Source organism: Phyllostomus hastatus, unplaced genomic scaffold (genome assembly GCF_019186645.2).
Source record: "Phyllostomus hastatus isolate PE091 unplaced genomic scaffold, TTU_PhHast_1.1 phas_scaffold_216, whole genome shotgun sequence".
NCBI classification, from domain to species: domain Eukaryota; kingdom Metazoa; phylum Chordata; class Mammalia; order Chiroptera; family Phyllostomidae; genus Phyllostomus; species Phyllostomus hastatus.
This window is the reverse complement of record NW_025334018.1, coordinates 16,743,336-16,771,294: the sequence shown is the minus strand read 5'-3', so window position 1 is coordinate 16,771,294 and position 27,959 is coordinate 16,743,336. Positions and strand designations below refer to the sequence as shown.

At 54.6% G+C, this 27,959-nt stretch overlaps 1 protein-coding gene across 1 annotated transcript; it reads right to left on the bottom strand.

Annotated features, from left to right (window-relative positions):
* Window positions 1-403: 403 nt before the first annotated feature.
* On the bottom strand, window positions 404-27,959 carry AKNAD1 (AKNA domain containing 1). The gene is made up of 13 exons (XM_045816994.1): window positions 26,967-27,959; window positions 24,993-25,032; window positions 24,680-24,828; window positions 24,521-24,583; window positions 19,811-19,944; window positions 17,002-17,161; window positions 11,511-11,605; window positions 8,753-8,850; window positions 5,774-5,896; window positions 5,573-5,680; window positions 3,568-3,649; window positions 1,345-1,474; window positions 404-599 (listed from the first exon to the last, which is right to left on the bottom strand). The coding sequence occupies exons 1-13, from the start codon at window positions 27,957-27,959 to the stop codon at window positions 468-470; spliced, it is 2,307 nt and encodes a 768-aa protein (XP_045672950.1). The 3' UTR covers window positions 404-467.

Genomic DNA, 27,959 nt, shown 5'->3' with positions numbered 1-27,959 from the left:
CGCCGAGGCCTGCTGCGTGAGTCACCTGTGAAGCACACTGCGGGGGAGAGGTTGCAGCTCGAGGGGCGTGCGGGTAGAGCTTGCAGAAATGGATAAGAGTGTGCATCGACTTACACTTCCACCAGCAGTGTGTGAGAATAGCTGTCTCCCCATCTTCTCACCAACACTGGGTTTTCCAAACTTACTTTTGCCATACTAATAGGTAAAAGTATATTTTATTGTTCTGACTTCTTTTATTATGAGTTAGACATAACACTTATTTTAAAATAAATACTTGCTGATTTGATTTTAAGCATCAGAGGTCCCTTTTTCCTCATTTAAGTACTTTGTTCCCCAGCCCCATTTCTTCTTTTGGCATTTTCTCTAGAAATTCATCCTCCTAAATTGTGTAATAAGTAAAATATTTTGGGGGGAAGATCAAGTTTTCTTTGGATTTTTTAAGAAATCCTTGGTCGCCTTGCGTCAGGCTAGTATTTCAGTCGATTCCTCCATCTCTGCAGTTTGGCGAGATCTTCTGCAATAGTCCTAATCATTCTGTCAGTAGTTTCTTTCAAAACGATCGCTGTCCTGAGGGCGTTATCCAAAGAGGAGTTTAAACCCTGCAGAGCAAAGTCCACACGTTGTAGTTACATAAATGTACCACTGTGCCTATTAGGGCTCTCGTTAAACACTGCAAGGTGGAATTTGTTTGGAGTGCTCTGTTCTCCACTGGTCTGTTTCTGTTTTTGAGAGTTGGTTTCCTAGGAAACCAGTTTGCGATGGAAGATATTTTTTAGGGCAAGGGACAGAAAAAAGACGGATACATGACTGATGAGTGTGAGTCAGAGGGTGAGGTCAGCAGCCTGCTGGGCTGGTCCCCTGATGCAGGGAAAGAGGTCTGTGAGAAAGAAGAAGAGCCCCTGGGGCCGCCGCCGGGCGTAAACACAGAGCGCAGGGATACAGCACATGCGTGCGGAAGCATCTGACAGTGGCCTGGGAATTGGATGTGAGAATTGGATGTGAGAATTGGATGTGGCTGGCAGCTGTAACCCCAGTGTCACTGGGACAGGCCTGTGAACCGCTGGGGACAGTCTCCTGTGCCTTCTGCCTGGGCCAGGGGACTTCTGAGGCTGAGGCATCGCCCACCACACTTGTTCCCTGGGAGCCAGTTCGGAAAGAACCCAGGACCCAGCATGCGGCTGCTCAGGCCACGTTAGTGGAAACACTGACTTCTCAGCAGAACAGTGTTTGATGCCGCCATGCTATGAAAATGTAAAGGCCATCGGTGTTGTGGTCATCAAGACCAGGCGTAAGGATTCTAGACCAAGCTGCAAGGACTCTAGATTGTGTTTTCTGAGTGCTCACCTCAGATTTTGTTTCTTCGATACAGCTCAGGTTGCCTGAAGATTTGCTTCCAGAACTCCCGCGGGAGTGGAAGTGGGGCGAGGATGAAGCCAGGGCTGAACCGTAGGCCATGAAAGCTGTAAGATTGTTTCTGGAAGGGAAAAAAGCAGCTTGGCATCTGTGTGCAGCGCCCTCCGCCCTGCGGCGCGGTGTGCCCTGTGAGTGCACGTGGGTGGAGAGGAGCTGGGCATGCTGTGCCTGCTGTGGCTCTCGTGGTCCCCTCGTGGCTGACCACAGCTGAGCTTCAGAAGGGGGTTCCCACGGCCGTGAAGGGCGTCTCTGCCTGGCATCTGTCTCCTCTTCTGTTAACACAGAAAGAGGCAAAACTCCACGAAGAGATTTTATTCCATTTTTATTGCTTCGCGGGCAACCTTCTACCCTGCATATTTATGAAACAAATGCATACCAGTCTGCCAAATGCAGACCCTCTGAGTTGAGTTCACCGTAGCACCCGAGGGCGAGCTGCCACAGAAAGGGCGCGGCAGCAGGGGAAAACACTGAAGCAGCACCTCCTTCTGTAAACGGGCTCCCCTGGGCCGGGACGCCAACCGCGAGTCTGTCTCGGTGAAGGCCCTGCCTCTGCACTGGGTGACAGAGGGGGGTCCCAGGGCCACTGCTGCAGTGCCGCCCACCACACACACACACACACACACACACACACACACACACGAGGGACTTTCACTCACAAACACTGGGTGAAGGGCACTGCATGGAGTTGCAGTCTGCACGACCCCGGCTGCACCGGTGGGCTGTGGAGCCACCCTCACATCGCCCCCTGGCTTGAGAGTCCTTGTGCGACATGTCACTTCCGTGGTGCACACCACCCTTGTGAGTCTGACTTCAAGTGCTTGTGACACAGCACTTCCCTCCCTCCCTCCCTCCCTGCCCCCTCCCTCCCCCCACCATGTTAACATCAGCTGGACCTGCCCTCCAGTGGAGAGAGGTGACTCGGCGTCAGGGCCCCAGCTAATGAAAAGCTCTGGGCAGGGCAGTTGGGAAGAGTGGGCGTCAGAGTCCCGTGTCCCCACGTGGTATCTGCCACCCCCTCAGCAATAATGGCCATCACTTGCTGAGTGCTTACAAGCCAGGTGCCTTTCTCGGTGCTTTCAGTGTACTGACTCAGTCCCAGATGAGTTCGGCGCTACTGCTATTCCCACTTGGGGGACGATGGAGGAACACAGTGGGGATAGGGAGGCACAGCGGGGTCGAGCAACCTGCCCAAGGACACTGAGCTCAAGTGCAAACCCAGGAAGTCTCCAGAGGCCACATTCTTAAACAGTACCCCCTACGGCAATGGGCGGTGGGCTCGGACTGAGTGGGACATCAGAGCCTGAACTCGTAACCACGCTGCTCCACTGTTGGTTCTGCTCCTTCCACAGCTCGGGAACGCCGGACTCTCCCCATTTCTACCACCTCCCTCCGTGTTGACCGCCCTTGAGCAGGCTGCCGTCACCTCACCTGGAGTCTGCTCTAGCCTCTTCTGTGCTCGATCTTCGACACCTCTTATCATTCCCCCTTTCTTTGTAGTTACAGTGATCTCTTAAAACACTAGAAATCTTCTAAACCTCCCTGGTTAACAATCTTCTTTGATGTCTCATTATAGCTAAGAGTCTGCAGTCCTTCCTGTAGCTGCCAAGCCCTTGAACGGCTGGGCCCCGCTCCTCCCACCAGCCCTCCCTCACCGGCTCCACCTTGTCCCACTGCCCTTCCCTCTTTTTAGGCTCTGGCCCCACCGTCACTGGACCTGCTCGGGGTCTCTCCACATCAGGAAGCTCTCTCAGACCGGAGTTCTGTCCTATCCCTCCTTCCCCTTGCTAGTGCATTCACGCGTATTCTTCGGAGCTGAGCTTCCCTGAACCCCAAATTAGATGATAGCACGCTGAATGCCCTTCTCGGCATTCCCAAACACTGCCGCCTCTACCACAAAAGTGAGCTCCACGAGGGCAGGGACAGTCATCAACTTTGTCACTGTGTCCTCAGCGGCTAGCTCAGCACCGTGCTGTTGGCACTGTAATATTTGTTGGATGAATAGGTGATTGAAACATTAGCAGACCTGGGTTTGAATCCTGCTTCTACTACTTAGGATCTGGATGATCTTGGGCAGGTAATTTAATCTGCTAAGCACATAGCCAACCAGTGGGCAGGCATTTTTGTTATCAATACTGATAGTAAAATAATACTCACTTTCCTGGTATGGGCTCATGTTCATCTTGAGAAGGTTTTGAATCTGCGCTCTCAGAATAGATCCAGTTTGGTTTTGAACAAGCTGAAAAAGTGTTGGCTGTGATTAAATTCAGAGCATCAAAAATGGTCCCTGAATGGTGGCTATCTGGGTGTCATTTCCTGAACTCTTTGTGTGAATGAAATATTTCGTAAAGAAAATTGGGGAGCATGGAAAACAAAGAATTTTCTATCAGGTATTCTGAATTCAGTAAAAGAAACTCCGTTTTTAAAAGGAGCGTTATTAGCAGACAAGAGACCAGGTGTCTAGGTTCCCTGGGTGCCGGCCTGGTGACCTGGGCGAGTCGTCTAACTTTTCTGGGCTCAGCGGCCTCACGCGAGAGTGGAGGGATGAACGCTTCCCAGAGGCTGAGCCCGCCGCATTCCTGGAGTCCTCTCGGCTCTAGGAACAGGGGTTCTAGCAGACACTAACCAGTAGGTCACTAAGGCAATTCCAGAAATCAGAGACTGAACAGTGAAGACAGAGGTCAAAGTCACCCCCCTTCCCCTCCTCTCTCCTCTATCTTCCCCTCTTCCTCCTCCCCGGCCCCCTGTCTCATTCACTGGTCTCTAGCAGGCAGGCTCCCCCCCTCAGGAGGATCCCGTTCGACAAGGGGACCGGGACAGGTTGCCTGTCCCTCAGGCATGGAAGGCGGGCAGTACCAGAGAGTCCAAGTTCAGTGACACTGGCCACCAGACCTGTGTCGTGATGCACAGAGACACTCGTGAGCTGCTGGGTCCCAGTCCTTTGGTAGTCTCCAGGTGTAAATTGTAGGTTTTGTTAGAAACCTAGAAACTCAGAGCTGGAAAGGGCCATGGGTCACCTGGTCCAGTTCCGTCTAGTCCAGTCGTCACAGCTACAATGTCTCAGCAAAGCACACTGTGTCCCAGTCTACAGAGGGGCCTCACAGCCCCCCACGACCGCCCACCCCATTTTCTGTTCCAGTGTCCGTGACGTCTGCCTCCTGGCCACGGCACGTTTACTACAGGAGTCTGAGACCACAGTTCACACGACCCGGTCACTTCCCTCACCCACCGACTGGAATAACAGGCTCCATGAGCCGCAGACCTGAACACCAGAGCGATAGGAAAGGAACCTGCTCTGTCACTTCTACAGAGTCACTGCCAGCCGGACAGCCCACCCGCCTGGAGGGTTTGGCAGGTGAGGTCAGTCAGGCAAAGGGTAAGAGATGTCTTCCCTGCCCTGTCCGCCGAGAGAGAGAGAGAGAGAGAGAGAGAGAGAGAGAGAGAGAGGGAGAGAGAGAGAGGGAGGGGGGGGAGAGGGAGGGAGAGAGAGGTGGGAACTCGCCCTCGAGGCAAGGGCCTCAGAGGACCAGGCAGGCCTGTCTGGAGACAAAGCAGGGGGCGTGTCCTGCCCGCCCCATTCCCAGCACACGCCGGCTGCTTGCAGGGCATTCTGCTGCGGGCTCTCCCTGTCTGGGCTCGGGCCCCTTTCTCTCAGTGGACTGTGGTCTCCCTGGGACGGGGGAGCCACGTCCTGTTCGTTCATCTTGGTAAACCAGTGTTCGTGAGATCTTAATTTTTTCCTAAGCAAAATTCTGCATTGAGGTTGGCCATGATGTTTAAGGAGTGTAAAAACAGCCTATTTCTTTCCATGCTGACTGTTAGCAGGGATGTATTTAAAGCTTTTGCCACTCCTGAGTAATGACAGAATAGCGGCAATTACCCTGTTGGTGGCTTGCTCAGCAAATATTTACGATTTGTTACCCGATTGCACTTAGCACCTACTACCCGTCAAAGTCCTTTGTCCTTAGGACTTCACGTCTGCCAGGCCCTCCAGACCTGGCAGGCCCTCTTGCCCTCCAGACATCGGGCTGGAGGCCTGGGCAGCAGACTGGACAGGGCGGCGGCCCCCCAGGCGGAAGGGCCGGCTGGTGTAATGCAGGTCTCCCATGCCTGGGAGACTCGCTTGTTTACAAGGATGGGATCCTGCAGGAGATGTACTTACAAGGTGAAGAATTTTTATTTTCATTTAAAAAACGGAGCTGGACAAAGGCACTTCCTCCTTCGTGATTTGAGCAATTCTGTCCCGGCGTGTTGTATCTGTAATGAAATTCTGAAAAAGTTAAAAATATGAGTCATTGTCTGGGAACAGCCGCTCTCCCCATCCCCACCGCCGCCTTCTTCCAGGCCCCTTACTCGCCCTCACCTCCGAGTGGTTCCTTCTGGCGGCCCCTGGGGGAGTTCGGAACCTCAGTGCCGCAGGTCTCGCATCTATGGCCCCGCAGTCCAGTGCCAGAGGCGGAGCAGCAGCTCAGATCTGTATCGGGGCCTGAAAAAACCCGGGTCACATGAAGACGTGTGAGTTTCTCGAGTTTCTCCGGTGCGGCGAGTGCAGCTCTCACCAGGCAAGGTGTGCGTGGGACGCCAGAGTTGAACCCCTCCGGCCGTGTTACCAAGGGGAGTTGCCAGCCCAGGAGCGCCGTCTGTGGTCCCTTTCTGCACCCGAGAGACGTTCTGATAAGTGGCAGTTCTGAAAAGAAAGTCTCGCCTTGCCTAGCGCGCGTGTGGCTGCTTCGTGAAGGTCTGTGGTACAGGCGGGCCTGTCAGAGCTTGGCCCTCTGAATTGTCAGGCAGTCTTGCACTTGGAGGCGTTTTCCCAGATTTGCCCCGACGAGGCCGCATTCTCTTCTTGTGCCCTGCCGTGGCCACGAGCTTGTGCTGTGTCACCCAGGCGGCTGGACAGATGGTTTTCCCCGGCGTTCCTCCCTGAGCCCACGTAGGATCCTGAATCGTGGCTTTGCCCTCCTCAGAGGCGGGCGGTGGCGCGCACGTGTGTCCCGTGCAGGTGTGAACTTGGTCAGCAGGAGTGGCCAGTGCAGCTGTGAGGGCAGGTAAGGGCAGAGTGGGGGGCTGGGCCAGGCAGGTGGGTACGTCAGGCTTGGTGTTCAGGCAGCATCTCCGCTCCAGGGCAGGTGAAGCCGGGGCACAGAGCCCCTGCCCGTGCTGCCAGCCTCGCTGCCTGCATGACTGCACTCATTCGTAACGTCATCCTTCAGAGTGTAAGTCACACGCCCAAGGAGCTCTAGAAAGGCTTTTTCTCTCCCAAATCGCATTCAGTCCCTCATCATTGAATGTCTTCTTACTCCTGAAGCCAAGGAAGCTACAAGTGGACCCCAGGGACAAACCCTGGGAAGGTTGTGTGGTTGGTGGGAAGAGCAAGGGACTCAGGCGGGCCTGCATTCGAAGCGTGGCTCTGCCACTTGGCTGTGCTGGTGGGACGTAGGTGCACATAGGCTTTGGCATGTTGTTCACGGAGTGGGCTGGACTTAGTGGCTCACTCCTAACAGAGTAAGGAGGCAGCGATGGCGCATAACTTCCAAAGCCCAGTCATGAAGGACGTTGAAGTTACCCGTCTTGCTCTCTCTTGGATCACTTGCTCCAGGGGAAGCTGGCCCCCGCGTCTTAGCGACACTCAGGCAGCCAGTGGCCACGCGAGGGACCCCCTGGGAGACAGACTGTCCGCCCCAGTCATCAGTGCTGGGCACCACCTTCACTGCGGCCTCTCCATGCGAGAGACGCCGATCCCCCCTGGGTAAGCTGCTCCCTGATACCCGACCCGCAGACCCTGGGTGGAGAAGGTTGGCTGGTTTGAGCCCACAGGTTTCGGGGCCCACTGTCACCCGTCAGTGTGTCACTGATGCACCCCCTGTCTCATCCGGGCAGGGCACTCCACTTCTCGGAGCCCCCACTTCCTTAGCTGTAAGGATGGTCATTCCTGCCTGTCGGGGGCGCTGTGACAGCCGAGCTCCATGCGCTGCGCCCCCAGTTCTCAAACGTCTCATTTCAGGGCCCTCTTACCCTCACAGCCGACGACCCTGGAGAACTTGTGTTCTCCGTGTGAAGCGACCAACGCCATGTCGTGTGCCCGTGGCGAGACCCCCCCGAGTAGCAGAGGGCCGTCTCCCACACTCGGTCCACTGAGACCGGCCGGCAGAGGGATGTCCCCGGGCGAATTTCACGTCGTTTCTGCTTGTACACAGACTCAGACCTTTCCCAGACTCAGTGGGCAGTCCTGAGGCTTCAAAAACATTGTTTTTAACTGAGCTTATTTTAAAAATATTTCAGTTGTTATGTCATTTAAAAATAATCTATTTCATATTAACAAAACATTTTTTTAACAAAAACTAAACTTTTGGAGATTAAAAAACATTGGAAGAGCGGCCTGTTTTGTGTGCTGGGGAGTATCCTGAGTGTCTGCCTGAATCGAAGGCAGCCGGGTTCCATGGCTGCACCTCCCTTTCATCTGGGGGGACACTGGCCTCACACAGACGCATCGCTAGGAAAGAGAGGACCTCACCGTCCCCTTGGGAGGGTCTCGGGGACTCCCCGAGGCCTGCTGACCACATTTCGAAAGCCTCTACTCTGCTGTAGCATCTGCTATAGTAAGTGTTCAGTCACTGACAGCGTGTCACCCACAGAGAAGAACTGGAACTAAACGAGACATAGGACAGCGAGTTGCAGGAAGGCTCTTGGCCACAGGCCGTGTGACCGTGAGGTCTCTGAACGCCGTCCTCGCCAGCTCTCTGGCCCCGGGGTTCCTCGCCTATAAGCAGGGCGGAGGAGGCTCAGAGGTGGTTTTCGTGCTCAGGAGCTGCGTGGGCGGGCAGGGCCCAGCCCCGCCTCTCCCCCACCCAGGGCAGCTCTGCCAGGGGGTGTTTTGTGCTTCAATTACCTCTGAGAAAGGCTTCTGTGACTCAGAGTCATTGAATTCCGTGCACTGCGCTCTCTGGGTCTCCTCCCAGCCCTGATTTTTCTTTGCCTCTCTGAAATGTGCACGGGAGAGTCAGCAGCAACTCTGGCGTGGCAGCGAAGCTCACGGGTGTGCCTGGTGGGTCGCGCTGGGCGGGCGATGACACAGAACCGAGGCCACCTGGTGACCAAGTCCATGGAGTGCCGCCGGTCCAGCCAGAAGCGCGTTGGCATGCTCACGCTCCTGACCACATCTTATTTAACTCTGCTTAGTTTTTAAATCTTTACATTAAAAAAAAAAATAGGACGTGCAGCACCCCAGTCCAGGCGGCGCTGTTCGGAGCGGCAGATGGCGGGCTAGCACCCGCCATGAGCAGCCCCCCGTGGAGACGCGCCCCAAAGACTGAGCGCCCGCGGCCCCAGGCCCCCGACTTACTGAGACTTGAGTCCCGGCGCAGCGCCTGCCCTGAGCGGGCGGCAGGAAGCCTTCCGCCGCCGCTCCTCCTGTGGCCTCTTCTCTCCACGTTTTGCTTCCTAGAAAAAGGTGCATGAGATCCCATAAGCCTAGAGCACAAGTCTCCCGGGGGTAGCGAGAGTGTCGGTCGAGCTGAAGTGTTAATCCCGTGTCCGAGTCTGGGCCGGGGCAGCGGATGAGGTCCTCAGCACAGGGCTGCCCCCTGCCTGCCCGCCCGCCCGCCTGCCCGAGAGCTTCCGCGTCAGCAGCGGCACCCAGCGCAGTCTGGCCTGGTAAGAACATAGTTACCAAACGTTAAAAGTAAGTCTGTTTTGTTCCCCCAGAGGATAATACCTAGTCATTATACCTACTTACACAATATGGAAACTTGACGTTTGTAATTATAAAAATTTGGAGGTTTTTTTTTTTCGTATTCATGTCTCCAAATCGGTTCTTATCAAGGAAAGAAGAAGCTGTGCTATATGTCACATGGCTTTGACTCTCTAAGTACAAACTGCATGTATTTCAAAAGTCCATAAAGTAGATTTTGTCTGGTGTCCGTGGGGCTGGAAGGTAGGGGGCATCTGGGCTTATCTGTACGAGGCCACCAGGGGGCACCAGAAGATGCCCTCCAGTTGTCATGTACCAGGCAACCTCCTCTGATCGTTCCTACTTCAGCCTCCCTCCTTGCCAGACCTTCTAACTCCTCCAAAGAGATTCTAATAATAATTCCTAAGCTCCTGCTCAGCCCCTGCGGCGCAGTAGACCCCAGGGGAAGCTGATCATTCTCAGGGAGGAAGGCACCATGCCCAAGATTCCCTGGACCAAGGCCAAAAGGCAGGAGGAATGGGGCCGGGCTCCCAGGGAAGGGGGCGAGTCCCGGTGCTGCTTGGCAAATGCCTGCAGGTCTCCCTGGGCCCGAGTCTGTGGGCCTCCGGCCCAGAAGCCGGGCCCCGCCCCTCTTCTTGGAAAAACATGCTGTCCTCCTGAGTCACACTTTCTCACACCTCATTTTCTCTCTCCACCCTCCTCCCCTGGGGCATTTGAACATCTGCTCTCCAAAGTGGGGAGAACTTGGATCTCACCCCAGTGGGCTCAGTCCAACACGGCTTTCTTTTTCTGCTTCTTTTAAGCTTCTTTGTGCATGGAAATCTTCCTGCCAAACCTAACAGCGAAGGGCAGTTCTGCTTGAGGAGACAGTTTTAGTAGCTTAAGTCCAAAGTTCTGCAGCAGACATCACACAAAGGGATAAGCACTTCACATGTAGCATCTGTGTCATGTATCTGCATGTATGCACCACCTTGCAGACATTATGTCCATCAGCAAGTTTTATAAAGAACACAATCATCTCAGGGAGCGAGTCCTCTAAAAAAGTAAAGTGTATACGTAACCCTCTGCTCGGTGAATTCCTCCGAGACTGTGTCCTTGACCAGGAGCCCGGTTTATACACCACGCGCGTGTGTCTCATCGCTGCCCAGAAGCACGCTCCCTGTCAGGTCTGACTTTCTCTCCCCCTTGTCTGTCATGAGAGAGTGAACCCAGTCCAGAGCCTTGGTCCCTGTGGGGTCTAGACTGGGAGTTTGGAGGAGAAATGTTTAGTACCTAGAATGCTTGATGAAAATGTTTTTAAAATGTAAGGTATTTTTATTATGCTTAATAACACCTTGAAACATCCAGAACCTGGATTCTCAGTTCAGCGAGTACAGGCGGTAGGCCTGGGGTGGTGGCTCGGGGAGCGCCCGCCCGCGTTGACGGCCGGAGCTGACGACTGGCAGGTCGGTGTGAAGTGCTGGGCCGGCGGGGTGATCCGGGGGGATGTTAGCACAGACGCACGCTGTTTCTCTGGGGGAGGGGGGAGCTCAGGGACCGCTTTTGACGCGTGCCCATTCCCGCAGTGGAATGTTTTCCAACAGGAAACTTCAGTCTTTCAGACCTTGTCATCTGCTTCTATTAGAGTCCATTACGACATGTAACTGTGGTTGCCAAACAGCTCCTCCCACCTTGACCCTTGACCTTCCAAAGGTAAATTAGGAAAGCTTTGGCCCCAGTCCATGGGGCCTCGTGACCTTGGAGGTGGCGCCTCTCCACAACTGACAGAAGCTTCGAGGCGGTGATGCTCAGTCCACAGGGGCTAGCCATCGCTCCAGCGCATGATGGTAAAACACGCATGTCTCCTTCCGATTTCATATCTGCAACTCTGTGCACGACTTCCCACTTACTACCTTGAAGATTGTTGCTGAGTAGTGACCGGGGAGAAGGAAGCCCTGAGATGGGGGACAAGGTTTATGTGTGCTGCGACCGGGGGCAGAGGTGGGAGCCGTCCCAAGGAGAGCAGTGAGGGCGGGAGCCGGTGTGCGATGGTGTGGGGCAGTATTCCCCACTCCTCTGGGCAGCGTTCAGAGGCTCCCGGCCCAGGGGGCTTGTCGGAGTCCGCTGGGGAGGCTGAAAACAAGAATTCCTCCCGGCTCCACCCCTGGCGAGACTGAAACAGCAGGCGGGGCCGTGGCATGCACGTGATTCTGAAATCCCCCTGGTGATTCTGGTGCTGGCCCACATCAGCATGATGGAGAACCCCAGCCGCGGGGGAGGGGGCTGCACTACGTGCCCCGCTCTGAGGTCTGTGGTTCTGTAACCGCGCCAGCGGCTTCTGGCACCCGCTCAGCCAGCCGACGCCCACTCCCACTGGAGTCCTCACCCCGGGCCCAGCTTCCGCCCAGCCCGGGAGTTCCGCCACTCTCACCATTCAAGGACCCGGCGGCAGAAGACACAGCTCCAACCGGTCATCTCTGCGCGTTCCGCACGTTTCTGCCTTCCGGAGGGGCGGCGGGGGTCCCGCTGCACCAGAACACACACACAGATGTGGCTGTGACCACGGAAGTGACTCATCCTTGGCTGCTCAAGCACAGCCCAGCAGGCAGCCGGGGCTCGGCTGAACTCACCACTCAGGGCTGCCTGGTCTGATCCCGCCCTCGGTGGTCTGTGCCGTGCCCGCTGGGGCTCAGAGAAAGACCCCCACCCGGCCTCGCCTCACCTTCTCTCCACCTCCAAACAGATTGTAGAGCCTGGCTTACAACAAGAGGATACTTTTCCCTTTTTTATATTCTTTAGTTTCAAATTACCCCAGGCTCCTCCAGACGATGAACAGACTTTAGAGGATAAGTTTTAAATCTATCAGTCTGACCATTGTTTAGGAGAGCTCTGAAAGCTTTTCTTTTTTTTTTTTTTAATTTAATAGAGCCCATTTCTCTTTTTTTAAGCTTTTACTTATTTATTTTTAGAGAGGGAAGGGAGGGAGAGAGAGAAACATCAATGTGCGGTTGCTGGGGGCCGTGGCCTGCAACCCAGGCATGTGCCCTGACTGGGAATCCAACCTGTGATGCTTTGGTTCGCAGCCCGCGCTCAATCCACTGAGCTATGCCAGCCAGGGCTTGAAAGCTTTTCCAAAGAAATACGTTCAACTGAGGATTAGCACACAGTTGGGGGCTGCCTAGAGACCTGGGTTACTGTTTCACACACGAGAACGACACCCCGACAGCGCCTGGCGCGCGTTTCTGAGGACACCTCTCACCCTGCCGACAAACAAGACACGTGCACCTTCCTCGTCATGAGCAACGCTGGCCCAAGCAGCGTTCGCTGTGCGGTAGTTTTTTCCGAACGTGAATTGCTTCCTTAGGAAACGCCTGGGTCAAAGGTTGAGAACATGTTTGTGTGGTGATAGGAACTGCCGAACTGCTTTCCACCGAGGGCGAATCACACGGCCACCAACAGTGTGGGCCACTCGGTGTGGCCACGCCTTCCTCTGCACGGGGAGTTACCAGCCGAAAATGTTTGTGTTCCTTTAATAAGGGGGGTGGCGCCCTGTGTGGATGAGCATTTCCTCTGTTATTAAAGGAGATCAGCGCTTTCCTATATGCTGATTTATTCGCTGCATTTCCTACCTGTGACTTTCTACTTCGTGTCTTTTGTTCCATTAATTTTTTGGAGGGTCTCCGTGGTTACTTGTTAATAAACACAAGCACGTGCTGATCGCTCACCGGGCGAGGTGCCTCTCCCGCGGCCTCCCTTGCTCCTTCCCACCACCCTGGCCTGCTGTCCCCGTTTCATGATGAGCACCCTGGGGCTCAGAGAACTGACGCAGCCTGACAGGGTCACCCCGAGAGGGACAAGTGACACGCGGAGCTGGGATTTGCTCCTCTCCCTGTGTGCCGTGTTCTTAATCAGGATTCTGCTCCGCAGAGCACTTGGTGTGCTGAAAATCTTACTGTGGCACTTCACTTGCTCACAGTATTTCCCCAGTTGTCTGCTTTAAAAAAATGTGGGTTCCATTTTGCAAACAAAACATTGATGCTGTCAGAGAGGAAGTGGAAATGGCCAAGAAACATAGGAAAATGGGTTCAATTTCATAAATAGTCAAAGAAATACAGATTAAACTCATGAGATGCCAGTTTTCCCTCTACCGCTTTGGCAAAGGCTAGAAAGAAAAAGAACCAAAAGTATGGGGCGGGGTCACACCTCACGTTGGAGGCGCGCACTGCCCCCACACTCTGCTGTGAGCTTCCCAAGGCCCGCGGGGCAGAGTTTTCAGTGTGTGCATTTTGGACCACTAACTGCACTTCTAGGATTTTCTTCTCAGGAAATAGTCAACTGTGAAAAAGTTTGCGTTTAAAATGATGTTACCTGGAAAAAACCTAAATGTCCATTCATGAGGGATTAGTGAAATGAGTCAGGCAGGGTACATCCCTAAGATGAAGTACAGCCCTTAAAAATGAAACTGTAGGCATATTCTAAGGGATATGTTGAACTCCTCACAACATAAGGTTACATGAAAAAAAAATCACAAAACAATACAAAGAATAGGATCCCATTTTTGCAAAAACGTGTATGGGTGTGCAGAGAAAAAAGACTGGACACATGTTAAAATATTAGTAACAACAACAAAACAATAACAAAAAAAACTTTAAAAATTAGAAAAATATTGGTGACATTCAGTGAAATATTTATGCTTTTCTCTATTTTATGGTTTTTTTGGGGGGAGCCATAGCATATATTGCTTTTGTCATTCAAACACTTCCAGGTCAACTGGGGTTCCCCTGCACGGCACATTCAAGGCCGATTCACACTTCAGACCCTAGGGAGGGCTCAGCTGAGCCCCAGCTGAGATCCAGTGTGTCCTGACCTCCTGAGTTTCCATCTGCTCTTCTGCAAAAAAGTCTTTGCACACCGTAAAGCTCTGAACCAAGAGTTATGACTGTGAGCTGCTTTCAATTGTGTCGTTATCATTTGAGACCCAGGGGTTTTAACCTGTGTTTCCAATCCGTTCATAATGAGATCATCTCACCTGCAGCCCTGGACAGCAGCATGGGCCTCACCTGGGAGCTTGTTGGAAACGCAGAGTTGCAGAGCATCCGAAACTAGGGACTGGAAGCCTGCGTTTCAGCTCCCATCAGAGGCGTGGGTGACTCGAGGCCGGCTGCAGCTGGAGCGCCCTGCTCTGGCCCAGCCACCTGGGCAAGCTCTGAGCGAGCGGCGCTGAGAGTGGGAAATGTTAGCGATGGGTCGCTCCCAGCAGTGCCAGGCCCCAGGGTGCCCCTCGGTGCAGAGCCAGCTGATTTTGTCTGTCCATTTCAGAGTCGCCCTCGGCGACGCGGATGCCTGGTGGAGTCAGCGGCGTGGCCTGGGCGGAGCAGGACCAGGCACTGAACAGGATGCTGCAATCAGAAGACGACCTCGAGGCCCTTTGATCTGGTTGGTCTGGTTTTTAAAGAGGCAAAGCGGGCTGTTTGACTCTTAGAATCCATTCCTGAGTTACCTGGAGCGTCGCTTTGGGGGATTATTTGGTTTTCTTCAAGAGTCTAGGGAATTTAAATTCAGCAGGCCTGGGAGGTGGAAAGAGGCTCCTGGAGGTCGAGTGTGGTGGGGACATCCTGTGGCCACTGGTCCTCTGCCCCCACCCCCTCCAGACGGCCTCTCCCAGAGGCCGGTCTGGTCCTCCAGCACCGTTGGGGAGCCAGGCGCACGATGGACCCTTCTCTTTGGAGCCTCTCGGACCCTCCCTGGGGCACCGCTGCATAGAAAGGGGCCTGTCCTTGTCCCAGCTGGGGCCTGCAGGGTGGGTGACTCAGGTCCTCCTTCCAGGAGCCTCCTGCATCATGCTGGTGCGGCCCTGCCCCCAGGGTGCACACGGCCCCGGGCTGGGCACTGCGGGCTGCTGCTAGGAATCTGGAGAGCCACCCAGAGGGACTTGTTAGGGCTGCCGTCCCGTGGGGGTTGGTGAGCCCCAAGGCACCTCCACACCCCACCTAGAGTCCTGTTTCCTGTCTCCTCCTCTAGCTGCCTCCTCCTTTCCCCCCAGAACTCGGTTCCAGTCTTGCCTCCTCTGAAAAACCTGCCCGACCCCTTCTCCGTAGTGACTCTACCCTCCCACCCGGTCAGGGCAGCCGGCACCCAGGCAAGGGGCTTGCTGTGCGTGGGGGCCCTGCAGCGCTGCTGGTCTGGGGAAGCACTCGGAGGGGATTTCATTGCAAATGGGAAACACGGGGTCAAAAGTGACGATGGCAAAGCTATAAGCCGTGAACAATCATTCTGTTGAGTCAGAGCTTTACGGTTTGCAAAGACTTTGTGGAAAAGCAGTTGGAAGTTTAGGAGAGGGGGAAACTGAGGCACGGAGAGTTTAGGTGACTTTCCCAAGGCCACAAAGCCACTAAGTGATAGACCAGAGTTTGGACCCAGGCAGTCTGGCTTCAGAGTCATAAGGAATGTGTCATGACTTCCTGCATGGCCCTTTTAGCATCCTGTGATGACATGTCAATTTTATTGGTTCCTTGTATGTGACCCTCAGGGAAATACAAGCGTCGTGAGGGCAGATGGTTGTTCATGTCTGTTGTCCCCCATACTTAGAAGAGTGCCTAACACTTAGCCGTAAACATTTGCTGCAAGAATCAGTAACACTAGCAGTAGACTCTGTTTTCCCCAAGTTACAAGAGCGTTCTCGTCATTTCACAGCCGTGGCTGTAATCTTGGACCGAGAGCAGGCCCAGGCTTGAGGTTGCTGCTGGGCGGGAGGCGGGCCTGACTCTCCCGGCCTCTCACCACCTTGAGGCCAGTTCGGGCCCCCTACTGCAGGGTAACCTGCCGGGGACCTGGGGAGCTGCTTGCGGAGCACAGGCAGGGGCTCAGCGGTTACTGGGCTGAGCACTCAGTCAGATGTTTGGGACACAGAGACGGGCACAGCGGCCCCAGGACAAAGGAGGCACAGTGCTCTGGGCTCACAGACCGAGCGAAGAGCCCCGCCTGGTGTGGGATGGGGCCTGGAAGTGAAGGTTAGGGAAATGGCCCTCACTCAGAAGCCCGGCCTTAGAGCGAATGCCATTTTCCTAGGAAGGGACGTGTTTTGAGGAGGCAAACACACTTCTTTGGCAAGGCTAACATTTATACGAAATAGGACAGAAGTAGGTTTACAGTGCCCTTATGGAAAGTAATGAATAACTGATAAATAACAATATAAGAATGAACCGTTTCATGTTCTCACAGCTGTGAACCTACTTTTGCCCCACCCTGTGTGATCCTCAATATCACGTCCTTAACTCTGACAAAAACCTATTCAACTTTTGAATGTCAGCCACGGGCTGTGTCCTCAAATGCTGTCCGAAACAAAAGAATTTAAGGCAATTATCCAGATGATTCAGTTTCTCAGAATTTTCATTTAGTCTGAACTGTTCTGATAGTTGAGGTTACAAAAACAAAAAGTGTAGACAGACAGTGGGGGTTGATTTGAATTCCTAATTTTGCATCTGTGGAGAACCCAAAAGAATTTTAACTTGAGAGAGAAAAATGCAGATGTGGCTTCGTGGAACAGTTCTTTCTCTGAGTGTGTTAGTCTTTATTTAGAAGAGCGAGTACTAAGCCATTAAGAGGGGAAATTAAGACGTATTATTTCCATCCACAAAAATATCACTATTCATCCAGATGAAATAGCTCTTCAGCGGTTCGTCGGTTTAGACTGCCTTATTACAGCCCAAACTAATAAGATAGTTCAAAAGCCAACACTTGAAATAGCTTCTAATTTTTATAACGTGATCCCACTTTAAATAACATGATATTCGGGACTTTGGAAAGTCAAATTTTCATGAAAGATTAACATAGCATTTTGTGATTCCGTGACTTAGGACTCTATATAAATGCACAGAGACCATTTTCCCCGGCATGGAGTTGGGCTGTGGGTTCCGTATTACCTCGTCTGAGCGTGGAGAGGACGCGGGCGCCAAGTCGGCCGGGGCGGCGGCGGGGGAGCTCGCGGGAGGAGGGCTCGCTGGAGTGCATTCGCCTTGGTCCCTCTTCTCTTTCACCTCCTCAAGCAGCATCTCCAACCTGAACATTGCACCCTCCGCCTCTCTAAGTAAACACAAATAGGCATCTTACAGGGTGTGCAGTCAGCAGTCCAGTTAGCATCAACAATCCCCGACTCCAGCAGCGACCTGGACCACCAAAGTGGTCTGTCTGCAGAAAGAGCAATAGTGGGCCCGCCCCGACACACACACCCTGTTACAGTTTCCCTCCCAGGGCCTGGGCTCTGGTCCTTATTTTGTTACTCATTAGTTGTGTGTCCTTGGGCAAATAAATCACTGAATCTTTCTGTGCTTCCAATGTCTCAAACTAAAAGGGAGCGGCATCTACATTTTTAAAACATGGCCCCGGACAGGGATATTTATTGCAAAGGTTTGAACTCTTCTGGAACGAGTGAGTCTGTAAATTCTACACAATCCTGAACAAAATTCTGATGGAATTTTATTAAGAAATGTGGTAAGTTGGGTGAGCTGATTTATAAAGTCTTAATAAGAGAGTGCAAGAATAGCTAAAGAAAGTTTTGAAAAGAAGGAAACATTTCAAAATAGAGACTAAACTGTGGTAGTTTAACGCTGTGTGGTTGCTGTAGAAACAGACGCCTAGCTCAGTGGGAGGGACAGAGCAGGCCCAGATACCCATGGAGGTTTTTATAGGATAAAAGTGCCTTTTTCAGCCAGTGGGGAGAGGCTGGCCCATTCAGTCAGTGGTGGGACAAAGATCTAAGCATGAAAAGCCACGTTGCTAATCAAATAAAATAGAGGGAAATATGTTCTACCCTAGCGGGCAGAAGCGCAGAAGGCAGAGGTCAAGGAGAGAGACCGGAAGTGCAAAGGCAGAGAGAGGATGACCGGAGGCCCCAGGTCGTGGGAAGAGATGGGGCTGGAAGGTGAGTGAAGGAAGAAGGGGGGTGACCTGCAGTCCAAATGGCAGGTTTGGGGATGGAGAAATGGCGTTTTTGAGGGAATCTGTGATCTTTTAGGTAAAGCACAAGATGGTAATACCAGGAAGGAGGGCTCGATGGAGGGAGAAGGACCCCATTCCCTGGCTCCTTGGCTTGGGTGTTGGTGTGTGAGAGAACCGAGCCACTTCCAGACCACATTCTGACAAAGAGGGTGCGTGAAATCCAACAGCAATTTTTGCATCTTACCTTTTAAAGGCAACGATAAGAAGGTTTCAGTAAGCGCACAACAGTTGACTTCAACAAGTGATTAGCCAGTGACTTTGCAGAATTCTCTCCCCTACAGAAAGCCGTCTGCAAAGGCCTTTGGACTCAACACTTGGAAGGTTCCCGACACGCCAGCACCTCGAGGGTAGCGTGGGCTCTGCTCATTGACACGCACACCCACATGAGAACAGGAGGACCAGCCTCGCACTGAGCAGCTCTGCTTGCTCTGGGGTGGCCTCGCCGCATTTCGAGAGGCTGGGTCCTTCCCTCGCCCCCGCGCTGAAAACTTTTCCTGTGTGTGGGATGTGATCGCAGTGGAAACCCCGTTTATCCTGGGGCCAGGCTCTGCGTGGGTGGGACCGGGGTATAAATGAGGCATTGATTGCGTCGCTTTGGTCTGAGTGTACACAGAGCCCTGTCTTTAGAACTCCTGCCAATGAGTGGGGTTCCTTGGAAAATATCCTTACTCTGTTTGTTTTTCAACAAATAGAGAAAGCAGGTGGAGATCTTTTTTTTTTCCTGAAAAAAAAAAAAAAACTTTGAGAGGAAAAAAGGAGTATTAAAACCCCATCCTTGCTGTCTAATTACTCAGTATTGAAATAACAGTAGACAGAGGTTTCATTCATTTGGAAAAGTAAAATTATACTTTGGGATAAATACCGCAGGATGCGAGTGCTAAAATATAGACCATTAACCTATTTTGGCCTCCAGAATGTGTTAAAATGCTATGAATAGAAAGAGCTGAACTCACAAATGCTGAGCCCAGTAAATGGATTCTTTTCATCCGTAGCAGGAAATTACATGGGCAGAGCCCGAGCCCCGATCCTGGAATACATCACAAAGCTGTTTGGATTGGAAAGGGAGAGGGGTCGTGCGCCGTAAAAATGGCCGGCCGGACTCTTCAGCGGGAGCGTGACTCCGAGCTTCTAAAGTGGATTAACACGGGAACCCTGTGACTTGACGTTTTAATGTTTCCCCTTTGTCAGGATTTGTGGGGTCCCCACCCCAACACTCGCCAGCTGACGACAACCCTCCCCTGCCCGCGGCCCCTTTGGACTTGTCTGTGGCTGAGAAGGGAAGGGGGGGAGAGGAACAGGAGAGGAGAACCAGGCAGGAGAAGCAGGGGCAGGAGTGGCGTGAAGGGGAGGACGGAGGAGCCTGGGGAGGGGAGGCCCCCCGGGGTTCTCCTGTGTTCTTCCGGGCCTCAGAACCAGGTCCAGCGACATCCACTGAAATGCAAGATGGTGGCACAGTTGTCCCCCGGATGAGACACCTGTGCCTCCAGGGGACAAGTGTTCATCTGGGACACTCCATCTGGGTCACCACCTGGCACGGGACCTTACACACAGCAGGAATTCCTTCCTGTTTCTTGCTCGGGGCGACACCTGTTCTTGGTGGTGCGGTTTTTACTGACCCGAGACCTTTCTGGACCTTCAGTGGCTCTCCGGGCACTAGCCCAGCAGCCACTTCGGAACCCCGGCTGAAGGAGCTCTCTTCTCTGACCCCCGCCCCCCTCACAGTCGAAGCCTGACCTTTCTGGGTCCAAGTCACTGACGGCTGGGGGGTCATGCTTGCGGGCTTGCTGCTTCCAAGTCAGGTGCTTCTCCTTGTTGGCCACGAGCTCCTGCTCCAGCAATGCGAGATGTCCCTGCAGTTCCTCCAGGGCCTGTAGCGGAGAAGTCACTGGGGTCACTCACCTGGAACCCCGTGTGTGGAGTTGTTTTTCCCCCAAACCACGAAGGGTGCACCCTCCAGTAATGTCAAAACAAAGCCACTTCTCCTGGCCCTTGTGTTGCGTCAGAGGCTGACACCTAAAATACAGACAGAGCTGTCCCGACTTTCACGCCGTCCTCAGAGCACTAAGCCGGGAAGTTCAGTGTCTCCTGATTTCTCTCCCAGAGCCCCCTAGGGGCCCCTTGACCTCCTTAACAGGATGTGAATAATCCTATTTGCCCAATGACTTTTAGCCTATGTAGCACGTTCCCATTCATTATCCTGTTTAATGGATGCATCAGTGTTGTGAAGTAGATGTTATCACCCCGGTTTTATAGAGGAGGAAATGGGAGCTCCGGGAAGCACGTCCGATGCCACCCAGATCTTAAAAAGAAACTGCACTTCGGGGACCTGGGTTCGAGTTTGCGGCACTTAGAGGGCGAGACGGGGAGGGAAGGAACAGCTGGAGGCTGAGCCACGAGCTGCGAGTGGGTCTCCTGGACGGCACCGCGTCACCACACGCAGCCTCGCAGGGGAATGTGCAAGCCGCGCAGGCCACGGGCTTGTGTGAAGGGCAGGGGCTTTAGCTCTGCAGCTGCAGCCGCAGCCCTGAACAGTCCCTGAGCACGGCTGTGTCCGGCCTTGCGCGGAAAGTGTGATGGATCTAAAATTGCATCAGGCACAGTCCCTGGTCTCCGGGGCTTTATTCCAGTTGGGAAAGGAGACCGAGGATCGGAGTCCTTCGCCACAGCTCCGTGGAAGAAGGGAGACTTAAGTCAGGCTTGAGGGGTGCTCAGGAGGGCCCGGACCAAGCAGTATCCACGAAAATGGAGAGGAAAGGGAGGTTTGCAGAGAGATTCCCAAGGGCTGGAACATACCACAGCGGGGTTAAAGGATCAGACACGCCAGAGTTCAAGTTCAGACTCTGTCAGCTATTAATTGCATGACTTTAGTGAACTTGAACTCTAAACTTCAATTTTCTCATATGGTGGAGATTCAATGAGGTAATGCTCAGTGCCAGGAGCATAGCACATACTCGATAGAGGGTAGCTATCATCATCATCATCATCATTGCCAGTTCTTGTTGTTATGAAAAATAAGCTTGGAAACATACTGGCTGCCGGGCATAAAAAATGGCAAGTGTGGCAGGTGTTTTCCATTTCCCCTCCAGATGCATCCTCCGTGCCCCACCCAGGAAGCCGACCTTCCAGGGACGGCATCGACAGGAGGGAGGAGCTGGAGGTGAATGGGGTAAGGGGCCTTTGTTTCCCTGGCTTCCTCCTGCTTGTATCACCGTGGACCGGCTGTGTCTCTACCAAAAGCTGCAGAGCTTGCCAGCTGCTCCCACAGCCGCAGCTACTCTCCTTGGGCTCCAGGATCCGTTCTTCCTCTGTCCCTTCTGCTCCGCCGTCGTTTTCCCCTGCTCACTGGTTTCCCTCAACCCTGCCCGCACTGTTGTTGAACAACGCCTTCTTAAGGTCTCCCCGAGCACGCCACCGGAGCGGGCCACCTGGTTCCTGCCAGGCCTCGGCCTGGGTCTGCGGCTCTCCGGGCAGTGCTCAGGGGTCCAGCCGGGAGACGGGCAGGATGTGGAGGGCCTGACTCAGTGAGGAATTTGGGCAGGCCAACGCTTTTCAATGAAGGTGGCGACATCAACAAGCTCCACAGTGTTGGGCGAGGGAGACCTTTCCGTGGGAATGGGATACCCAAGCGAAGATACAAGCGTGCGGAGGTGTGGATGAGAATGAAGTTAGGACTGGCCATCGAGGGATCGGTAGCACAAAAGTGACATGAAGGCCTTGAGAAAGAATTAGGTGTTCAAAGCAGAGAGACAAGAGAAGCCCATCTTAAGCTAGGATCTTGGATTTTGAATCATGTTACGTCTCAGAAGAAGACAGGAGACAGCTTCCCAGCCATAAACGGTCCTCGCTGAATTCCCGTGAAACTCTGAGATGGGAAGACACGCCACCTGTCTGAGGTTGTGCCACCAGTACGTGGAACTAGATGTCTGCCCCGAAATTGGAGCGCTCTCTACTGCACTCGGTGCGCTGCCCACGGGAGGTCGGCCTTAGCTCCGCCTGGCCGCCTCCCCACGCCAGGGCACAGGGCCTGAACACCCAGACCCAGGACGGCGTGGTCCGGAGTCACCTTGCCTCTCCTCCCTGTCCCAGCAGGAATCCCCGTGTCCCTCTAACACCCGGAAGGAACGTCCTGAATCAAGGTCTCAGAAGGCTAGTGCCTCGAACCTGTTCCCTCTGCTCTGCTCGGCCCTCTAAAAGTCTGTGAAAGCTCGGGTTTTCGGAGACCCCTGCATCATTCACTCCTGCACTCCTGCGCTCCGGCTCCCACGGGCCCACCGCGTCACTGAAACAGGGCTGCCCAAGGCCCCTCGAGGCCTCGGGGTTTCCAGACTCAGTGCACATCTTGTCTTCCTTCCCTCCGCGTCCATCTGGTGGTGGGGCCCGCTCCCCACTTCTGAAAGCCCTCTTTTCTGGGCTTCTGCGGCACTGCCCCTCCCAGATCTGCCTTGACCCTCTGAGTCACTCCTCCTAGGTCTCTGTGGTGCACCCCTCTCTTTCACCTGCTCCTGGGTGCTGTTTCCCGTGACTCTAACCTTGCACGTCACCGCTTACTCTGTGCGTTGGCCTGGGCAGCCTCGCGTGCCCCATAGCTTCAACCCACACCTGCACCCAAGCCTGCCTTTCCGGCCCAGACGAGTCCCCTGAGGCCCGGATCCTTGCTCTCCTTGCCTGCTGGGCCCTTCCAGTTGGATGTCCTCCAGGGGACTCAGAGTGTCCTGCACCGAACTTGCCTCCTGCCTGCCTCCCACACCCGCTCGGAGCCGGATCCTCCACTTCTGTTCCTGACCTTCGTTGCCCCAGATAGCACTGTGAAGTTCATCCAAGCCTCCTCCCTCCCTCTGCTCCGCCCTTCCAGTCTGCCAGCCCTGCCTTCAGCTGGCGGGCGTGTCCCCTCCTCATCCTCTCGGCGGCAGCCTGGGTTCAGGGCCTCACGGCTTGTTCCCCGGGCACGGCTCCCTCACGGGTCTCTGTCCCTACAGTCTTGCCCTCGGGGTGCTCGCCATTTCTCAGCTTGACACCCTCCGGGGTCGCCCACCACTCGGCCTCAGGGCGACACCGGAGCTCCCGGGCCTGAGTCAGAGGCCTTTCCTGGTGTAGTCCTGTCTGCCCTCCTAGTCCCTCCCTCCTTCCTCACCACAGGCGCGCCCCAGGCTCCGTGGATCCTCTGGTCCACTGCAGTGACAGGCAGTTCCTCGCCTCCCAGCACTGTCTTGTCCCTGGGCCACCGTCCCTACCCATCTGCCGCTCCTGGGGGACTATCAGCCGCTTGACAAAGGAATTGTCTCATCATCTCCAAATCGCTAGTGCCTGGTATAGACCCCGGGACACAGGAGGTCCCGGATAAGTGTTTGTTGAATGAATAAGTGAGTTGTTAAATTAGCATGATGACTGAATGGATAATGAGCCGTGTCCCTAACTAACATTTGGATCCTCCTGGTTTTGGGGTGCTGCTGTCTGGCTTCTGAAGCACAGCCTGCCCCGAGCCGTGCTTGCGTCATTTCCATCAAGTCAGGACGGCTGACCTCCTGCCTCGCTGGTGCCCAGCAGCCTAAACTGCGTCTCCGACTCTCGGCCCACTCCGGCTCTGGCAGCCTCTGCTTTTAGCCCGGTTGCCAGGCTCCACCCCCCTTCCCAGGCTCCACCCCCCTTCCCACGACCCGGGCACTGATGGACAAGGTGCTACAACATAAATCAGTGATCTGGTCAAATACAGCAAGCCAGGGTGTGAAGCCCAAAGATTCTGATCTGAAACGCACAGCTTTAAGATCAATTCTAAGTTTTCAGAGTTTTATATGTTGAATTTCCAGGCACTGGCAGTTCTTGCAACCTACGTCCCGCAGGACCCATCCGCTCTTGGATGGGCTTCCTCTCCCTCTGTGATGACGGCTGCTGTGCCCCTCTCCTGAGCCTCCCCGGTCCCAGATGTGTTATGGGGCGGCGGTGAAGAAAAGCAGCCATAGGTAATAGATGCCCTGAGAAAGAGGGTGGGCTCAACATGTAGAGAAATAGAATCCTAAGCTCTTTCAGCCCCTGTAACACGAAGACCCTGACCTCAAATCATCGACGAGACCGGAGCCTCAGTGTGGGGGCAAGGTGAGGGGGGCACGGGGAAGATGGGGTTACGGGGGAGAACAGAGGAAATGGCATAAATTAGACATTAACACAATTCTGTACTAAACGGTTACCATACAACCAACTTGAAATAAGTTATTGAGGATCTTAATGCGACCCAATTTACCATTAATTACTAAGGGCGTAATACGCGTGCGACGCAAGGGCGGGCCTCTGGGGGACGCTCCGCTGCGGACAGATGGACACGGGCTGGCCGCCCCTCGTCTGCAGCGGAGTGTGCCCGCTGGAGCAGACCCGGCCCGGCGCTGTGAAGTCGACTGTGTTTGCCCCGTCAGGGTCTCCAGGAAAGGGACTTAGAACAGAATAACGGATTACCAGCCTCTGGTCCCGCACGTGACGGGGGGAGTCCCGCGCCATGCTTTTGGAGAATTCTTGCACCTGCAGCGAGAAACGGCAACATTCCATCAGCGGCGTGGCGCCGTGTGTCGGAACGTGGTCACTCCTGTGCTTCCTAACGAGCGCTAAAGGCCTTACTTTACTCTTCAGCCGGTCGGTCTGCTCCCTCAGCTTCTGGCACATCTTTTTCCCCTGGGATATCTTTTGGAAGATGTAAGAAGAGCTTGCGGGAGGGTTTTTCTGAGAGGCCGGTGTCAGCGTAAAGAGACTGGTCTCGGATTCCGTTCCTGTGTGAGAAAGAACACGTCTTGGCTGCCAGTCATCGCGAGTTCCCTGCAGAGTCGTTAGGTACAGAAAACAGGACCCGGCGGCACGCACCACCGTTTGCTATTTAAAGAGAAGAGTTTTCACAGTGGGTGTCTACGTGGAAGAGGTTTAACAACGCTCGTACCTGCGACACGCTCCTGGTGGACGTGCCTCGTGGGCTCCATCTGCGTAATTAGAGGACAAGAAAGTGTTACCGTGGGCGCTGACCAGTGACGCCAACCAGTGACGCCGTCGTCCGGAAAGACCGGCTGCATTCTGGTCGCAGTGCCGGCAGCCGGGTGATACGTCAAGGGCTGGGCCCGATGCCGAGGTCAGATTGCCCTCTGACACTCACCTCCCGGGCGACCCAGGGCAATTACCCCGTCACCGCAACCCTCAAATTCCTCAGCAGTGAATGGGGACAGTGAATGGGGAACCTGCCCGGCAGGGTTGTTACGAGGGTTGAGCGTGAAGTTCCTAACGCAGTCTCAGGCACGTGGGAGGCCCTGAGTGCGTGCCGGCTGTCACTGCTGTCCGGTGTGCTGCCACTGTGTGAGCTACACAGACATGTCTCCTGAAACTACACCAGGAGCTCCGTGAAGGCTGGCACCACGGTGGTCTCGCCACCAGGCCTGTGTCCCTCGCTGACACCAGGCTCGTGGGGGCCACACTCGAGAGAATCCTATAAAGTGGCGTGCACTAAGTTCCAACACCGGTGCCAAGACAGCGATTTCACATGGGACGGGCCCCTTGCCGCTGCCCACAGGCTGGCCGGACAGGAGTTTAACGTCCAGAGTGGTTCACCTCCAGGGGCGTCCCGTCATGCACAACCCGTAAAGCTCAGAAACACGCCAGTGCCAGGGAGCTGAGTGGTCGCGGTCACACCAGACTCGGGGGGTCATGAAGACCTCCGTTACGATGGCTGTGGAACCCCTGGAGTCCAGTTCTCCTGCCGGAACTGGAAGGGCTGGAGAAGAACCGGACACCTGACTTCAACGCCCGGTGCCGGTGGGAGAGGAGCACAATGGCCGTCCTGCTCCCGCTGACCCTGGGCATTGAGAACTGGGCGCCCCTGGGGTTCTCCTGCAGGCAGGAGGGGGAACCCTGACACTTCCCAGGGTCACGGGGGTGCAGACTGACTTCTCCATGACTTAGGTGGGCTGCGGGCTCGGGGGGAGGCATGTGCATGTGGGGGGTCTGTTCAAACTCCCCAGCAGAGCTCTGAGCTGAAAGAGAAGGGAGTGGGAGCGTGAGAAAGTGGAGAGGGAGACACAGGTGGCGTTCAGGCTGGGGTGCGGCTCACACGAGGCTGAAAAGAAAGAGCACTCAGTGCTGGCCAAGTGCCGGAAGAACAGAAATATTGACCTCTGTCATTAATGTCAGTTTCTCCGACTACTGGATCTCAAGTAATCTCTGCGACCCTGAGCCTCAGCATGCTGGGAAGTCGGGGTGGGTGGGAAGATGGGTAAAGGGGACTCAGAATAAATTGTGCACTTAGCATTGTTAACTTGGGGTGGGATGGGGGGAAGCCACAGGCCCAGGCTCTGGTGGAAGTTAGGCAACGGAGCGATGGAGATTTCGAGGCCCGTGGGAGAAGCAATCCCCAGGTTATTTGGGGTCAAAGTGGGCTCAGATAACTGCCCGACAGAACACTGAACAAAGGAGGGGGAAGTCTGTGAGGGGTGGGGTTCTGAGAAGTCCTGAGGCCCGTGGGGGTTGGAAGCAGAGACGGGGTGTCCCGCGTAAGGCAGGAGTTCGGGGTGCTCAGGGCCTTGGAGGGGGGTCAGGGTCAGCCCAGAGACTGCTGGGTGACTTCTCAGGGAGAAGGGCTCAGGTTCGAAGGGTAGGACCAAGTAAAAAAAAAAAAAAAGATGGGGGAACTCCAATCCCAGGTTGAAGAATTTGGATTTTATTCTGTGATGTGTCACCATTAGTCCAGTCCCCCATTCTTCTCATGAGGGTGCCCACTGGGCTTCTGGGAGGTCACAGTGCTGGGTCAGAACCAGAACCCGGGGCGCCTTGGAACTGGAACTCGGTTTCAGTCGCCTTCCAAAGACTCACACCGGGACAGGCGCAGGGCCCTGAGTCCGGGCGTCCTGGAGATGAGACTGTCACTCACCTCCGTCTCTCGGGGAGGGTCAGGCGCTTTCCTTCCCTGCTCCTCTTCCTCAACGCCGTTCGACCCAGACAAGCTTTCTAAAATGTCTCGCACGAGAGCTAACCTGTCTCTCAGCGTGCGAGAAAAGTGGTCTTGTGTGTCTGTTGGAAGCGGTTCATTGGTTACGTTGTGTTCGGGGATTTTCCCGGTGGGAGCGACACGGGAGAAATCGGAGAACTGGCCATGGACTCGGTCCCCCTGGCACCCAAGGCCTGACCCTGCCTTTTCAGTCTGCTGATGCCGGGGTGTCTGCCCGCGGCCACCTTCTTGTCTGTGGCTTGGACTCTTGGCTTCAGATAGAAAGTCGGAACTTTCCGCACGGCTGCCGTCTCCAGCGGCCGCTGGCTCTCCCAGCTCAGAGGCGGTTGCTTCTGCGGCGGTTGGAGAGCGGCTGGGCTTAGCGCCACTCTGGTCACCCCTCTCGTCACCCCTCTTGGGGTCGAGTTGGCCAGTGGGCTCTGGGGCCTGTTCTTCTGGCCAAGAACTCTGGACATAACGCAGAAGGACACTTTTAACAACGGCCTCGCCAGAACTGTCAGCACTGGAGACCTCTGGCAGAGTTTCGCAGTCGATGCCTTCGCCTTTTAAAAATTCCTCTTTGGAAAGGTGATGCTGTAAAATGTCGGAAATGTTGGACTTTGGAGGGTCTCCTCCAGCTGGAAGGGGAGGGCCTGTGGTGCATCGTTGCCCTTTATCGTGTTTTTCCTCGACGGTGTTTTCATGCACTCTATCCACAGCCGGGGCCGTGTCTGCATTTGTGCAAGTCTCCTTACGTGCAGCCGCTCCTTGGGCGTCCCCTGCCGCTGAGCTAACTCGATCCGAGACACCCAGAGTGTGGTTTTCCGAGGCAGGGCGGTGATCGTCGCACAGCTTAGTCTGGGGGGGGCGCCCACCGGAAGGCAGACCCTCCTGTCGCTTGCAGGTCACGTCTTCCGAGAGATCGGCTTCACCCAT

Coding starts and splice junctions, on each gene's coding strand:
- AKNAD1 (XM_045816994.1), bottom strand. CDS start 27,959: ATGGGTGAAGCCGATCTCTCGGAAGACGTGACCTGCAAGCGACAGGAG. Junction 11,606..17,001: donor CCTCTCCACGCTCAGACGAG/GTAATACGGAAC, acceptor GTTCTGGTGCAG/CGGGACCCCCGCCGCCCCTC. Junction 1,475..3,567: donor CATGAGCCCATACCAGGAAA/GTGAGTATTATT, acceptor TTTCCCTTCCAG/AAACAATCTTACAGCTTTCA.